The 17,014-nt window shown below is 44.7% G+C and overlaps 2 protein-coding genes across 2 annotated transcripts in view; one reads left to right on the top strand and one right to left on the bottom strand.

Annotated features, from left to right (window-relative positions):
- ANKRD33B (ankyrin repeat domain 33B) overlaps window positions 1-17,014 on the bottom strand; it is a 107,070-nt gene that overhangs the window by 28,911 nt on the left and 61,145 nt on the right. The window contains exon 2 of the mRNA XM_050937498.1: window positions 2,300-2,429. Coding sequence (XP_050793455.1) covers window positions 2,300-2,429 — 130 coding nt within the window. The remainder of the gene's footprint in view (window positions 1-2,299; window positions 2,430-17,014) is intronic.
- LOC127043602 (zinc finger and SCAN domain-containing protein 29-like) lies at window positions 5,347-8,284 on the top strand. Its single transcript, XM_050937580.1, has 2 exons — window positions 5,347-6,028; window positions 6,835-8,284. Exons 1-2 carry the CDS (start codon window positions 5,506-5,508, stop codon window positions 7,068-7,070), a joined length of 759 nt encoding a protein of 252 aa, XP_050793537.1. The 5' UTR covers window positions 5,347-5,505; the 3' UTR covers window positions 7,071-8,284.

Genomic DNA, 17,014 nt, shown 5'->3' with positions numbered 1-17,014 from the left:
CCCTTCCCACCCCTGCCCAACTCTGCCTCTTCCCACCCCTGCTCCACCCCATCCGCATCCGCATTCCACCCCTTCCCCCAAACCCCCACCCCACCTCTTTCCGGCTTCTGCCCTCTCCCCCGAGTGATGCTGGGAGCCGGGGGACGGAGCAGGATGGGCTGCGGCTGGATTGCTCACTGCTGCCAGTGCTAGGCCCTCTGCTAACCCCCCAGGCCACCCTGGACCCCACATCCCAAAGCACGGGGCCGTTGCCCCGGTCTGTCCTGTGGATGGGATAGGTCTGGCTGTATGTATGTATATCAACCTAATTGTTGCTAATTATTACATTCCTTCAGTTCCTCCCATCTCAGATTTGGAACTCCTCAACACTAGGTATAAATCCTCTTGAGTAACATATGTCAGAATTAATTATCTCAAGGGTCTATAACTTCAAAGTTGCAGAACCTCACACTCACTGCCAGTCAGAGATACTAAGGTTTAGATCGACAAAAGGATGTAGGTTTTGTGACCCTGAGCTTCATGGTACCTAACTTTTAGACATATAGAAAAATCACAGGAACAACACTATGATCCACTAAGCTTAAATTCATAACTCTGCTAGACACCAAAAATCATGGACTTAATAAAGACATTGGATGTACGACCCATTACAACAATCTGTAATCCACTATGACCATGTCTACTCTAGCAGCTGTGTCACTGTAAGATTGCTCATGTAGCTACTCTATGCTGACATAATAAAATCACCTCAGTGAGTGGTGGTAGCTATGTCGGTGGGAGAAGCTCTCCTGCTGACATAGCGCTGTGCACACTGCCACTTATGCCAGGAAAATGTATGTCACTCAGGGGTATCTTTTTTCACACCCCTAAGCGACATAAGTTTTGCCAATATAAGTGGTAGTGTAAACGTGGCCTAGGCCTCCTTTGTCCTGTGACTGTGCACTTCACCTTGAATGGTCTCTTGCAATGTGTGTTAACTCCTTATCTGCTCCACCTTGTATTTAGCCCTGACACTGTGAGTGCCTTTTCCAGACCTGAAGAAGAGCTCTGTGTAAGTTTGAAAGTTTGTCTCTTTCACCCATAGCAGCTGGTCAAATAAAAGATACTACCTCACCTATCTTGTCTCTCTAACATCCTGGGACCAGCATGGCTACAACACTTGAAACAAATAAATACAGTAAGTACATCATGGATTCCATGCCTGGGGAGGGGAGAAGGTTGGGCATCCACTTAGCTGTTACATGATTGCCTCTGAGAACCAAGCTAGACAATTTACTTAGATAAGCATAGCTGCAGAGCCCGGAAGGGCTGCAGAGCTGTTTTGGGCTCCACACCACAGACAAAAAGAGTCTGTATTTGGCCTTTAGATACAGATCCTAATCATATTTGTCACCTCTCTTTTCTGAGTCACTTCAGCATTTTGTATCCACTTACAGTACATGACTACAGCAGTCTTTAAAATTAAGGCACAGTATTTTAGTTTTTAACAATAATCAACAGTTAGTTGATTATGAGTATATTCATGCTAGAAATAAACACACATTTGTCTCTGGGTGGGATAAAACATGCAGAGTGATTCTTTGATTTTTCTCTCACTCCAGTGTAAATTAGGAGTATCTCCACTGAAGTCAATGTAGTTACCCTGGTACAAAACCAATATTAGTGAATGCTGAATCAGGCCCACAATATCTGACCAGATTCCTTGTCCTTAATAGGGAATGACTAAATAACATATTTGCAGTTAAAATACTTCTGAGTTGTCATAAAGCTCCTTAATTTTCTTTCCAATATTTAGCAATGACCACAGGCCATCAAGATATGTGCAAGGTATGTGAAAGAAAGCTACAGTTATGAACATACTGCAGCTACATAATATACTGTATTAACATCGTTATGACTAGTTGTTTATCATGGAAGAAAAACAGAAAATTCAAAAGGAAAAAAACAAAACAAAAAAATCACAGGATCACATTTTTGAACAAAATTTCATTTATTTTGAAGTTAAAATAATTAAAACCATCTGCTAATAATTAATGGCTGAGACCCATTCATAAGCCCGGGTTACTCTCCCATACTCCACTACGAAAGATATAGTTTGAATTTGCTATTTATATATACTGAACTTGTAAAAGATTCATGAGAGCTTTGCTTCGGTGTAAACTAGCTGGGTTTATAAATTCCACAAGCCATTGCGGAAAAATCCCCTAAGAGTCACAGGTTTTGTCCCCAAAGCAATGGTCCTGACAAACACACCGCCGTAAATCTGATACATAAAGGTGAAACAGAGAAAGAGCCTTACCTGCCTGCGCAGCTGTAATTAGAGCCGTGTTCCCTTCATTGTCCTGCCAGTTTACATCAACATGAGGGCATTGTGCTAAGGCTATTACAATATCCACAAAACCTTGGTAACAGGCAACAATAAGGCCAGTCTATAAATAAAAAATAAGGAGGTAGTTAAAGGTAATCAGACTGACCAATAATACATTGAGGAAGTACAGTATATCATCTGGCTTTTTTTTTTTTTTTTTTTACATGTGAGAAATAACATGACATTTGAGCGTTAACTAGTAGTCAGCCTAAGTTGCAAAGTTTGAAACTGAATTTCCACAAAGTTAGGGTAGTTTTGGTGAGGGGTTACACTGGACCTGGATCTGAGCTCCCACAAAACTGGATGTGTGTGTTTGGATCTGGGGCTTTCATTTGGGCTAATTTTCTTAGGGCCAGATTGTTCCCTGCTGCTTCATGGTTGCACAGGGGTTGCAGTGAAGATGAGAGGCACAGCAATGGGCTCCACAGGAGTCCCTGTGCTTCCTACACGAAAGAGACTGCTCTCCCCTTGGGTGCATGACACCCAGGAACGGTGCGAGGATTTTTGGTGCCCTAGGCGCAGGGCTGGCTCCCTGGTCCCGCGGCTCCAGTGGACCTGCCGCAGGCGTGCCTGCGGATGCTCTATCAGAGCCACGGGACCAGTGGACTGTCCGCAGGCACACCTGCGGGAGGTCCACCGGAGCAGTCTGCCGCCCTCCCAAATCCTGGCGCCCTAGGTTGCCTAAATGGAAGCACCGGCCCTGATGACACCGCAAAGGGGCAGGAGGTAGGGTAGGCCATGACTGTGTCCCCAAAAACCAGAAGGGAAGGGGAGTAAATTTACATTTACATTTGTAAATTACTTCCTTTAAAAAAAAACGCTAAATAATATATATTGAAAAATATTAAATGAGCTCTAACAATTTTAAATATTATGGAAAATTATAGCCCATTGAGCCCCACTGACTACCATTTATCAATCAGTGCCACTAGTAATGTGTTGTAGTTCAGCTAGTGACCATGGTGTTCCAGATTCAGAAATGAGTTTTTACAAAATATTTTAGTTCAGAAATTCTACTTCTCACAATAGATTTTGAATAGACCAAAAAAATGTATCTCTAACAGTGTACAAGTCATTATATTGTAAATCAATGTGGGATTATGAAGTATAAGAGTATTCAAAAGCCACCATACAACTCAGTTTTGGAAGCACAAAAAAGGCTGATATTAAAATACAGATGTGAAAGTAGAATGAATTATATTGTGAAAATAGAAAAGATTAAAGAAATGCTGTCTGTACCTTTAAGCAAAATTGTTGGAATGCTGCAATCCAGGTGTCAGGAATACAGATATTAACATAGAACAATTGCACCGTTTAAGGGCAATTGGTAAAGTATTAGCCTTAGATTGATAAGAGTTAGTAAGGAAGTAGAATATGCATGCTGTGCCCCAGGTGAATTTTACTGTTTTGCTTTCTTTATCCCTTTGTCTAATTCCCGCTCTTTTATCTGGATAAATAAGATAGTTTGTGTCTTGCATGGTGCTCACATTATCTGGGTGTTATTAGCAGAGCGCTGTGCTAATAAAACAGAGTGGTCTGACAAACTGTGAGTCCTGAGTCTAACTTTGACACAGACTAGTATGCTACTAGAACACTAATGTTCTGACGTAAATTTGGGAAATTCAGATTTAAGGCACCCATGGCATACTGATTTCTGTGCCTTATACATATATTTTATGGTGGAACACAAAAACTTTTCTTATATTTATTGCACATCAAATAAGCCAGGCATAATATTGTACTACTAGGCAAAAATTATTTAACAAATGCGGCTTAATGATATACAGGTCTAGAAAAATTTTTATACTAATTATGATAAACTATCAGATTATATTATATATCAAGATGAACACAAGAAGTTCCCGGACCACTGGGTGATTTTACATTTAGTCATTTGAAAAGCAAATATCTGTCCTATGGGTAGTTTTATTTTAAGTTCATAATATCTATGGTCAATTTTAAATATTTCAGCTATCACTGGCAATCCCACGTCCTAATGCTGTGAATAAAATAAATCAATTTTTCTAGGAAAAAAATCACTCTTTAATGTTCTTAATAACAACTAAAAGCTCAGTAAAATCTCCAGGACAAAGAAAAAACAGTATATGAATATCAAAATACTCTAGCCATTGATTAAATGGAACCAGAGTACTTAATCCTCAACATCTCATTTGACCATTAGAATTAAAACCATTATCTCATGTTTTCAGGATTACTTGTGTAACCCAGTACATAAGCATCCACAGTGCTCTGATAAATATACAAAATAAGGCAGCAACAAGTAAAATAACTTCAGTGTTTAGTGAGAGTCTATGGGTTTTCCCCACTGCCTACACATTGTTCTTAAATGCTGACTGTGATCTAAACACATCAATTAACTTCTCAGAAGACAGAGGCAAAGAATAAGGAGACAAAATTAATCCTTTCTACTCTGCTCTCTCTGCCTAGCCAGAACACGCGGACATGCAGAATTCAACTTGACCACCAACTTACAGGGGGAAGTAAGAAGCCCATTGGTGAAAGAACTTTAAACCTAATAAAGTGCAAACACAAACCTCCCTGAAATTTTTTCAGTTCAAAAGGTCCAAATGACCCCATTTGACTCCTGCTTGGTCCTTATTTAATCAGAGAAGTGGTGTCTGCTGTTAATAGTAGCAGGGACCTTCACATACTCCAGCCTGTCCACCATGTGCACAAGGCCAAGAGAGAATCCCCTTCTAGCCACTATTGTGGCTACAACCCCTTAGGGATTGGCTACACTGGAGAGTTGCAGCGCTGGTGATGGGTTTACAGCGCTGCAACTCACTCTGTGTCCACACTTGCAAAGCACAGCCAGCACTGCAACTCCCTGGCTGCAGCGCTGGCTGTACACCTGGTCTGCTTGGAGTGTAGTGATTCCAGCGCTGGTAATGCAGCGCTGGTCATCAAGTGTGGCCACCAAAAGCGCTTTTATTGGCCTCCAGAGTATTAGGAGGTATCCCAGCATACCTTTTCAGCCACTCTGCTCATCGTTTAGCACTCCACTGCCCTGGGCTCAGGTGACCCGCCCTTTAAATGCCCCGGGAATTTTAAAAATCCCCTTCCTGTTTGCTCAGCCAGGTGTGGAGTGCAATCAATCAATCAATCAATCAGTGACCATGCCTCCACGCCCCAAACGAGCCCCAGCGTGGAACACTTCTGAGCTGCAGGACCTCATCAGTGTTTGGGGTGAGGAAGCTGTGCAGTCACAGCTGCGCTCCAGCCATAGAAATTATGATACCTATGGGCAGATATCAAAGTCCTTGCAGCGAAGGGACCATGAACGGGATGTGTTGCAGTGCAGGGTTAAAGTAAAGGAGCTGCGGAGTGCCTATTGCAAAGCCCGTGAGGGAAACCGCCGCTCAGGAGCTGCCCCCATGACCTGCCGTTTTTACAAGGAGCTGGATGCCATACTTGGGTGTGACCCCACTGCCAATCCGAGGACCACGATGGAGAGTTCAGAGCAGGGAGAAGTGGGGGAGGGTGTAGAGGAAGCCGAGAGTGAGGCTACTGGGGTGGAGGGAGACACCCCAGAGTCCCAGGAGGCATGCAGCCAGGAGCTCTTCTCAAGCCAGGAGGAAGCTAGCCAGTCGCAGCAGCTGGAACTTGTTGGTGAAGAAGAAGCAGAGGAGCGGGTTCCTGGTAAGCAGATTTTATTTTAAGGATGGAAATGTTTTGGGAGAGGAGGAGGACGAGGAGGAGGGGGAGTGGGGTTTATGGCGGCATGCATGCATGCCTAGATGTGGAATAGCCCATTGATTTGGTCTATCACGTCTCTGTAATCGGCCTTGGTAATCTCTTCAAAAGTTTCAGCCAGAGCGTGGGCAATGCGCTTGTGCAAGTTTATAGGGAGAGCCACCGTGGTCCTTGTCCCAGTCAGGCTAATGCGTCCGCGCCACTGTGCTGCGAGGGGTGGGGGGACCATTGCTGCACACAGGCTAGCTGCATAGGGACCAGGGTGGAATCCACATTGCTGTAGAAGACCCTCCCTCTCTTCCCAGGTAACACGCAGCAGTGATATATCTGGCAGCAGAAAATCCTGTTGAAAACGTAGGGATAGTGTTCAGTGCAGGTCCCTCCCAGCTGCTCTCTGCTTTCCCCAATGTACAGAAACCCCAGTGAGCCCTGACACAAGCAACTCCCCTTCCCAGAGGAGTAACTGCTGTGGCAATTGTGGGGGTGGTGTTCAGTGCACTTTCCCCACAGCTGCTCTCTGCTTTCCCCAATGCACAGAAACCTCAGTGAGCCCTGATTCCAGCAGCTCCCCTTCCCAGGTGAGTCGCGGCAGAAACACTCACCCCATTACTCACCATGTCTTCGCTGCTGTGGCCTCTCTGTGCTATGTTTGCTATTTGTAAATGATGCTACAAATAGCCTACAAACTCCTTCACTGTGATAATAAACAATGTAGCCTCTGTATTAAATGTTTCTATTTCTGTTTTTTTAAGTGTCCTTGAATCCTCCGGCCCTATCACAGCCTTCTCAAAGACTACAGAACTTGAGGCGTAAACCAAGGAAACGCAAAGATTTGGTGAAAGCAGTTATGAATCAGTATGCCAGAGAGAGTAAGAGGCTGCAGGACTGGAGAAAGAAAATGCATGAGTGGAGGGAAACACAAAGCAGGAGAAAGGAATTGGCTACCAAGAAAAGCACAAAGCAGCTAATAAGCCTCCTGGCGCGCTAAACGGACTGTATGCAGTCTCTCGTAGCCATGCAGGCAGATCAGTACCGTGCTAACCCCCCCCCCCCCCCCCCCCGCAAAAGCTCTCTCCCTTGTTCCCCAGTGTTTGCTCAAAACACCTTTCTCCAGCAGACTGGTTCTTACCACCACCAGCTGTCCCCAACACCTGTACGTTCACTTACCAGCCCTGAGAACTACAACCCTTACCCTATGCACTCAACCCCCATCACCATGCAGCATATTAATCCTGAAGTGAAGCAGGCATTGCAGAGCAATCCAGGCAGGACATATTCAAACCTCTGAATGTACAGTCCACCACCATACCCCCCTGCCCTTTTATGTACTGTATTTTGAATAAATGATTTCTTGGCTTTTAAAACATTTTTTATTATTGCAGAAAGTGAGAAATACTGTACCCCAAGGGAAAAACAGGCACAGCAAATCATTGTAACCACTGCACTTCACACCCGTGCAAGGCACCAAACATTACTGCTGCCTTTCAGCCTCAAATTGCTCCCTTAAGGCATCCCTAATCCTTGAAGCCCTGTGCTGGGCCTCTCTAGTAGCCCTGCTCTCTGGCTGTGCAAACTCAGCCTCTAGGCGTCAAATCTCGGAGGTCCATTCCTCACTGAATGTTTCACCCTTCCCTTCACAAATATTATGGAGGGTACAGCACGCGGATATAACAGCGGGGATGCTGCTTTCCCCCAAATCTAGCTTCCCATAAAGACATCTCCAGCGTCCTTTTAAATGGCCGAAAGCACACTCCACAGTCATTCTGCACCGGCTCAGCCTGTAGTTGAACCGGTCCTTGCTCCTGTCAAGCTTCCCTGTATATGGTTTCATGAGCCATGGCATTAAGGGGTAAGCGGGGTCTCCAAGGATCACAATGGGCATTTCGACGTCCCCTACTGTGATCTTACGGTCTGGGAAAAAAGTCCCGGCCTGCAGCTTCCTGAACAGGGCACTGTTCCAAAAGATGCGTGCATCATGCACCTTTCCAGGCCATCCTGAGTAAATGTCAGTGAAATGCCCACGGTGATCCACAAGCGCTTGGAGAACCACAGAGAAATACCCCTTGCGATTAATCTACTCAGATGCCAGGTGGGGTGGTGCCAGAATAGGAATATGCGTCCCATCTATCGCCCCTCCACACTTAGGGAAACCCATTTGTGCAAAGCCATCTACAATGTCCTGCACGTTCCCCAGAGTCACGGTTTTTCTTAGCAGGGTGCAATTAATGGCCGTGCAAACTTGCATTAACACTATTCCAACGGTCGACTTTTCCACTCCAAACTGGTTCGCGACTGATCGGTAGCCGTCTGGAGTTGCCAGCTTCCAGATTGCAATAGCCACCCACTTCTCCACTGGCAGGGCAGCTCTCAATCTCGTGTCCTTGCGCCGCAGGGTGGGGGCGAGCTCCTCACACAGTCCCATGAAAGTGGCTTTTCTCATCCGAAAGTTCTGCAGCCACTGCTCGTCATCCCAGACTTGCAGGACGATGTGATCCCACCACTCAGTGCTTGTTTCCTGAGCCCAAAGGCAGCGTTCCACGGTGCTGAGCATGTCCATTACTGCCACAAGCAATTTAGTGTCTTGTGTGTCAGGCGAATCAATATCATCGTCTGACTCCTCACTGTCACTTTGGAGCTGAAGGAATAGCTCAACTGCCAAAGGTGATGTGCTGGCAACATTCATCAGCAAGGTCCTCAGCAGCTCGGGCTCCATTTGTAACAGAAATCGTGCTGCAGACTCACAATGGCGCCAAACTGCTTGGAATGTGTAGCGAAGCACCATGGGGCGTTGGGACAGGAAGCGGAATGACCCGCACCCTTCCGTCCCCTTCCCACAACCCACAGCGCCAAAATGGGACGAGGTGCTCTGTGGGATAGCTGCCCACAATGCACCACTCCCAACAGCGCTGCAAATGCTGCAAATGTGGTAGCGCTGGTAGCTGTCGGTGTGGCCTCACTGCAGCGCTGTCCCTACACAGCTGTACGAACTCCCAGCGCTGCACAAATGTAAGTGTAGCCATACCCTGTGTCACATTTAAAGCAGAGTAATGGGGAGGAGTAAGCCCATCAGAATCCGACCCTTAGGTTTTTTTTCTTTTCTTGGGAAAATTAAAACAGCAGCAAGGGCACAACATGGTGTGGGAAAGATGTTTATTGAATCGATATGAAACACCAAAGTTACACATTTCTTGCAGCCATGGGATTGATAAGCTTGTAAAGGAAAGACCTCGGCAGAAACCATCTCTACTCTTTTTTGTTAAGGAAAATAATGGACCAGATGTCTAGCTGGTGTAAATTGGCATAGCTCCACTGAAATTAATAAAGCTGTGCCAATTTACATCAGTTTAAGATCTAGTCCACTGAATGCACCAACGGAGAAGAAGCTGTGATTCACAGGTGTGTCTCTGAGTCACAATGGCTCTCCAGGCTACTCCTGAGGTGATGCGCTTTACACACCACTCCTTGCTCAGGGACATGCCTAAACTGACAATAAAGCCATTAGCAAATACAGAAGACAGTCGATCACTTCTGGGCTTAGTTTACTCAACCTACTCCTACCACAGTACCACTACTGTTAATAATCCCATCCTAGCCAATCCCATCACCTTTCTAAATTACTCTTACCTCAGCCCTCTAGTCTGCGCAACTGATGTAGTACTGACACACTGAGCGTCCTCTGCCAAGCTATTTTGTCACTACAATCACCATACAGACCACAATATTTCTCAACTGCACCTTTGAATAAGACTGTTATTCTGATTTCTGTTTTACACAATTCACCTCACACCCAATATTTAACAAAGCTCAGCACTCCTTGATAAAGAGCATTTCAATTTCCTTCCAGTTAACATGCAATACTTCAAAAGATTCCTTTGAAACTGGATAGGGGATCTTGTTAAGCGAAAGCATCCTTGTTTGCATACAATTTCAAGTAACACTATCAGAAGACATTCATTTTCCAGGTGGGACTGCCTCGGCTAATTGAAATCTTACTGCAATTTAATCATTCTGACTCCTTGCAGGTATGTGCATTCCCTTTGCCTAAATGATTGGTCCTGAGACATAATGCAACTGCTTTTGGTCACACTCTTAACATTACTCTATTTCTTTAATAATTTCACTTCCTGTCAAATGCTCAGGACTTAAATCGCCTCAGCTTTAAAAGTCTGCAGATGAAAAACATAGTCTGATCATATGGAAAAAGTAAAATATTAATGGTATCAGCAAAATAAGTGTAAGAAAGTTATAGGAATATAGGGTTCTTCAAGAAAAGATAGACTGTTTTATTTGAGAAGAAAATAATTTTTAATACAATGGTATTTTCAGCATGCCCTGACAACAATACAATGTAGTTCTGCTTTTCAGTGGGTAAACCATTGACTGCTTCAATCACTATTTGGAGTATCAATACTGTAATGAATTCAGAAACTTGTTAGTGTACTTCAGAAAAGCCATTGCTCATCTCCTGAGCTTGCTTCTTGCTTTCTACGGAAAAAAAAGAGAGAAAACACTGACCCCTTCATTTGGGGGAAGATTGCTGCATTACAGCATTTGAGACTTTCTTCTTGTTTTGAAAGGCTTCTAGGCAAGGTTTCTTTGTGAGCCAAAGCATCACTTATTAGAGTTCAGATACAGGTTTGGCGAAATCTTGCCAATTTATTTATAAAGGTTAATATTTCACGTGCCTCTTTTATGGTTTCCAGAGAATTTACTGACCAATTAATCTAGAAAAGAATTTCTCCAAACCCTGAATCGTTGCTTCATGTCTTTCTTTTTCAAGGGTTTCTGCAGTGAAGCATGTGACTGACGCCAAAGCTGTTGTCACGATTGAGTTCTAATGCGGTGCCCTGGACCCAATCAGATCAGTGTCCCTTTGTGCTAGGAGTCACTGTACAAACATGCAGAAAGACATCGTTCTGCTTCCAAAAAACTTACAATCTAAGTGGAGAGGTAGGGCACACACACAGGAGGACCAAACTATACTGTAAAGTGACAGGGAGAAATTACTCCAACAAGAGCTGCAGAGAATGGAAAGCCACTTTTATTGAAGACCTACACCCAGGGAAAGGAACTAAATAACACACATACACAACAATATTGAGCAATGTAATCAAATAGCAACAACTGTCTCATTAAAGTGAGTTTATTTTCATCTAGTCTTCTTACCACCATCCTAATATTATTTTCATATAGCTCTCTATTTGGTGTGGGATCTGGAATGAGTGGGTGGCAGGAGAGCTGGCCCACTAATATCTTTGTTTTAAGAACTGATCCGCAGAACAAAATATTTGAGAACCACTTCTATAGGAATTGTACCTCACTATCCTTCCTGCCCAAAGAGAGGAAAAGTTTTCAAATCTGTCTGAAAATTCAGACAATTTTTCATTTAACATAAGCACAATGGCAACATAAAAGTGTTGAATTTCATTTTTAATATGCATTACATGTTATGAAGCTTTAAGAACAAAATTCGATGTAGACATTTACTGAGATGTTATAATTCTGTCACCATTTCCCTTCCCTCAACATCACATTATTCTGTGCAACCAGTCAGGTTATTTAATCACACAGCACTGTTTTCCTCCTGCTGAAAAGAGAATCCTGGTAAGACTAGTGATATTGCTGTCCTCTTCTCTTTTTACTTTTTGAGGAAGAGAATCAATAAATACTATGAGATTGTGAACCCTAACTTGACACCATTCCATAGAATTATATAAGCCTGGAATAGTAGAAAATGGACAGCAGTGACAAAACAGCTGTGAATGCTGTTTAGAAAAATTTTTTATTGTAAAATCTTCACATCATGTGTAAAATAGGCACCATTTTCAGGTGTCACTAATACTGCAATACAATGAACTTACTACACAAACACCCATTAGTACTTTGCTGCCACAAGAAGTGGTCTATTTCTTTTTGCGGGCATATTTTTGATAACTACAGACAGACTAGATCCACGTAAGTAGCTCTCTCTGATGTTAACAGAGATTTCTATGCATAAACAATAGTTAAATACTAGACCATAAAGCATCTATGTTACACTCTATAGCACTAGGCGGTAGCACGATTCAGTTGAGTGAACTGATGATACATGTTCCACATCTGTGTGTGTCTTATATCTTAAATGCAATATATTATGGGTAAAGTTGTAAGAAAGTTGTGGGGGTCAGGGTTGGCTCAGAAGTTACAGTCAAAGTCTCTTAAAACTGTGATTAAAGTAAATTGTGGACAGGTCAAATTTGAGTGGTATTGTGACAGGGTTGGTAGGGGAGGGTGCAAATATCCATGGTGTCCAGGGCTTCTTAGTGTTATCTAGCAGCTCTGCATTCTCGGGGAACCAGGGCCCAGTACCCAGCCTATCTGACTCATGAAAGATCTTACCCCCTCCCAGCCTCTGACTGAACCAAAACTGATCAGAAGAAAGACTTACCAAAAGCAATGAAAAAGCAGTGGGAGACACACGTAACCCCCTGGGATAAGGGTGACAGGATTAAGGAAACTCCCCTAGCCTCATTTGCATCGAACATGGGACAAGGAGGCATCCCCATTAGCATACAGAATGGAGAACAGAGATTCCAAGGCAAGAACCGCATAGAACTTTGGGACCAAAAAAGCAAGGAAGCACTGCATGATGGGGGATCTCTGCTCCAGATGTTAATGAACCCACCTGCACACACCCAGCTCAGCAGTTACCAGACCAATTCTAGTAATAAATCCTTTATTGGTATTCAAAATAGTGAAGCTCCCTAATTGCATTGTGAGCCAGGAATGACCAGCTCCCATTGTCTAGCCTGAACAAAACAACTTTGGTATACTCCCCTGAGCCATCAGATTACACATAAACAAATCTAGTGTTCTCTCTTGAACCATTGTTGTTTCTCTACAAAACCCCCTACCCATTCTCAAGTAAGTGTTCTGATGCCTGGATCCAAAATCTGCATCAGTTCCACTGGGACATCATCTTCTCTTGACTGATCGTGCTGGGGGCTCTGCCTGTCTCCAGCACTCTGGACCCTCAGCTACCACCACCACCGGGGACCCCCTATTGATTCAAGCTTCATGGAGTGGTGGGAACGCAGCTCTCTCTCTCTCTCTCTCTTTATATATATATATATATATTAAACTTGACTTTTATAATCAAATTTAAGTAAGATTTAATATTATAAGTGTTTTGTTTGTTTGGCTCTCCTATGGTTATTAACTGGCAATAAATAACTTTCACGATTAAGATGGTTGCTTCTCTCTCTGTCTTCTCTTCCCTACTCTCTCCCGAGAGGGTGGGGGGAGTGTTTTTTGGTTTTCTTATTTGCTCTGCTCTGTAGCAACACTCCTGTACCTAAGCTAAAAGATCCCTGCAGCGCCCAAAAATCCTGTGGGGTCTACTCATCAAGTAGGTTACTACCAGAACAATTGTAACGTGAAAGTGGGGATAGAGACATGATGAACCTGGGACATATGAGGGTGGCAGCCTGAAAGTGCTGCTCGACCCAGCCTGCTCAGGCATACTTTATTCTGGTGCAGGGCCCATGGCATACGACGGTGAAGGCTTGGAAATGCTGCTCGAACCACCCTATTGAGTCCAGGGACATATAAGGCAGGGGTTCTCAAACTGGGAGTTGGGACCCCTCAGGGGGTTGCGAGGTTATTACATGGGGGGTTGCGAGTTGTAAGCCTCCATCCCAAACCCCACTTTGCATTCAGCATTTATAATGGTGTTAAATATATTAAAAAGTGTTTTTAATTAAAAGGGGGGGGGTCACACTCAGAGATTTGCTATGTGAAAGGGGTCACCAGTACAAAAGTTTGAGAACTACTGATATAAGGGGTCAGCTTAGGAGTGCTGATTAACCCAGTCCTCTCAGATGCACTCTGTTAATGTGTGTGTGTGTTTTTCTGATTCTGGAGCTGGAATAATCCAGTGCTGGGGAACCTATGTCCTGCAGGATAGCTCCACTGGGAGGGAACTTGCAGCAGGGAGAAGTAGAGCTCTGTTTGGGGACACAAGTGGCACAACCCGTACATTGATAGAAGTGCAAAACCCCCACCCCCTTCCCCAGAAGAGTAACCCTAATAAATGAGCATACCCCAAAGCAACGGGCAAAGCTGGTAACATGAGGCCCAGTGCTGGGACCATATGTTGGGGGAAGGTGTTTTAGAGTCTTCCGCTCTCTGTCCCACATCCAGCCCTGCTCCCCCCCACAAGAGAGTTGCCATTGCAGACCAGAGCAGGCAGGAGCACACAGATTGGGCAACACTGCTCACCTCAGCAGGTACCTTTTTTCAGATAATATAACATAGAACTTACACAAGATCACTTCAGGTAGAGCTGGGTATAGAAACCTGGTTTATAATTAAATACAGCGCATTGTCTTTCAGAAATAACTTGATGTAACCTATGTTAGCACAGTGTGACTCAGTCACCCTCTAGCAGCTACAGGTTATGTACAAGTTTGAGTCTCCTATTGCTTATTTCCTGGTTCTTTAGCTCTAGTGATAGATGCTTATACTATTGTATCTGGAGGTGCTGGGTTCAGTCCCTGGAGACCAGTGGTTTTCAAACTGCGGGTCATGACCCAGTACTGGGTTGCAGAATGTAAGACACTGGGTTGCGGTGGCTCTGGTCAGCACTGCTGACCAGGCCGTTAAAAGTCCCATCGGCAGTGCTGCCTGGATAAGTCAGGCTAGTTCCTATCTGTTCTGACACCGTGCTGCACCCCAGAAGCAGCCAGCAGCAGGTCCGGCTCCTAGGCAGGGGGGCCACAGGGCTTCCCGAGCTTCCCCTGCCCCACCTGTGCCTGCGAGCAAGAGCTGTGCAGAGCTGCTTGTGCACCTTCACCTAGGAGCCGCACCTGCTGCTGGTCACTTCCGGGGCGCAGCGCGGTCTGCAGTGCCAGGACAGGCAGGAAGCCTGCCTTTGCACTCCTGCTGTGCTGCTGACCAGAAGCTGCCTGAGGTAAGCCCATGCCCCAACCCCAGACCCCAATTCCCTGCCCCAGCCCTGATCCCTCCCCAAATCCGGAGCCCCTTCCTGTACCCAAAACCCCTCATCGCCGGCTCCACCCCAGAGCCTGCACCTGCAGCCCAGAGCCCTGACCACCTCCTGCACCCTGATCCACTGCCCCAGCCTGGAGCACCCGTCCCACAACCTGAACCCCTCATTCACAGCCCCATCCCGCAGCTCTCACCCCCACACCCCAACCCTCTGCCCTAGACCGGAACCCCTCCCAAACCTCAAACCCATCATCCCCAGCTCTGTTGGGTGGCAGACATCAACAATTTTCTTCAACTAGGTCACCAGAAAAAAAGTTTGAAAACCACTGCTGTAGAGGACTCAAACAAGTACACTGTTATGTTTAGCTATGCTGTTTAGATCACAATCTATTCCCAGAGCCAGGAATAAAAACCAAGAATTTTGACAACTGGCATTCCACTGCTATCTCACAAATACTTGTGTAACCCACTGGTAATAGCCGTGTTGTGTCTTTCTGTTTGGGCTGGTCCATGCAGAGAAGACCAGTATGCCTTTTCTCTCATTTTCTATAGCAGAAGTGGTCTGTGATCTGGTTTTAAAAGTGGTGGGATCCAACCTTGATGTTGACTCATGGCAAGAGAAAAAGAGATATATGTATAAAAGTTAATATAAGAACCTTGGTGTAACTAGTAGAATGATTTTATGTTGCAAAACACTGAATTTAGAGGTGAATATGGATTCTGTGCTAATATTTGCTTTACTGTTTTTTTTTAAATTATTGGCGTTTGGTTAATGGAAAGCAGCATGTAATGGTGTGTCCAGAAAGTGGATGGCCCTGCCTATATAAGCTGTGAAAAGGTCAGAACTTAATTTAATAAACTTATCTTTCCAGAAGCAAACCTGATACTCAAAGGTGTAATTTTAGTGCTTGAGGGGACTGGATACTACCAGGCATTGTTAATGAGGTATAGAACCTTTCACCAATACACCACTAGTCTGAATCTAGCTCAGCTCAGCTGGGATTAAAAATTGTTCTCATTTCATCAGTATTCCCTATGCAAGATGAGTTTGGTGAGTCTGAGCTCCAACTCCCATGTCACAAACTCCCTACCATGGATGCACTATTTTGTAAGTCGTTCATGGCAGAGATTGTCTCTTATTATGTGTTTCTACAGTGACTACCACAATGGGCCCCTGAGCTCAGTCATGTCCCCTACACACCTCCTAACATTTCAAGCGGCTAAAGTGGGACGCAGTGTCCCTCAGGTGCGGTCCATCCATCCCTTTGTAGATGGAGATAGAGGGGATGGTGGGCAAAAGTTGACTGGCATTGCAACCTAGTGCATGAGGTCACAACACCACTCAGACTTGGCCTGGCCACTCCTCCATAGACGCTGAGAGAGGGGTGGCCAGGCCAAACCTGCGTGGTGCTCCAATTCTGTGTGTCAGGTCACAACACCACTCGCCTTGCGGTCCCTCTCAAATGCCCAGGGCAAACTATCCCTTTTGCCCCCACCTCCCAAGAGACCCTGACTGTGGGAAATGTTCTTCTCCAGCCAGGACAAAGAGTTTTCAGGGATCAAAGTTGGACAGTCTTGCGAAACCTGGGACTGTTGAAAGGTCTGTCTCTAGCAAGACTGCCTCTAGTAGGGGCCAAAATTGCATTACTCACTCTAATTTTCTGAGACTTAGCAACACTATAATGTCATATACATATGCACTGCATGAATTCAAAAAACAGAATACAGACCAAAAAGCATGATGTAATTTTTCTTTTTAAAATCACGTTTGGGAGACCAATCTCATGATTTTTGGGGGCATGGACTCATGATTTTTGAAATTTTGTAATACTCCTCCTATGTGCAGAGCAAGAATTGCAGGAGCAGTGTCAGAATGGGAGATAGCCTACCATATATGGAGTCAGAAACAAGGTAAAAGGAGCTAGTTCAGATATTTCCCATCTA

Source organism: Gopherus flavomarginatus, chromosome 2 (assembly GCF_025201925.1).
Source record: "Gopherus flavomarginatus isolate rGopFla2 chromosome 2, rGopFla2.mat.asm, whole genome shotgun sequence".
Classification (NCBI taxonomy): domain Eukaryota; kingdom Metazoa; phylum Chordata; order Testudines; family Testudinidae; genus Gopherus; species Gopherus flavomarginatus.
This window is presented reverse-complemented; position numbering and strand designations above follow the sequence as displayed.

Coding starts and splice junctions, on each gene's coding strand:
- LOC127043602 (XM_050937580.1), top strand. CDS start 5,506: ATGCCTCCACGCCCCAAACGAGCCCCAGCGTGGAACACTTCTGAGCTG. Junction 6,029..6,834: donor AGCAGAGGAGCGGGTTCCTG/GTAAGCAGATTT, acceptor TGTTTTTTTAAG/TGTCCTTGAATCCTCCGGCC.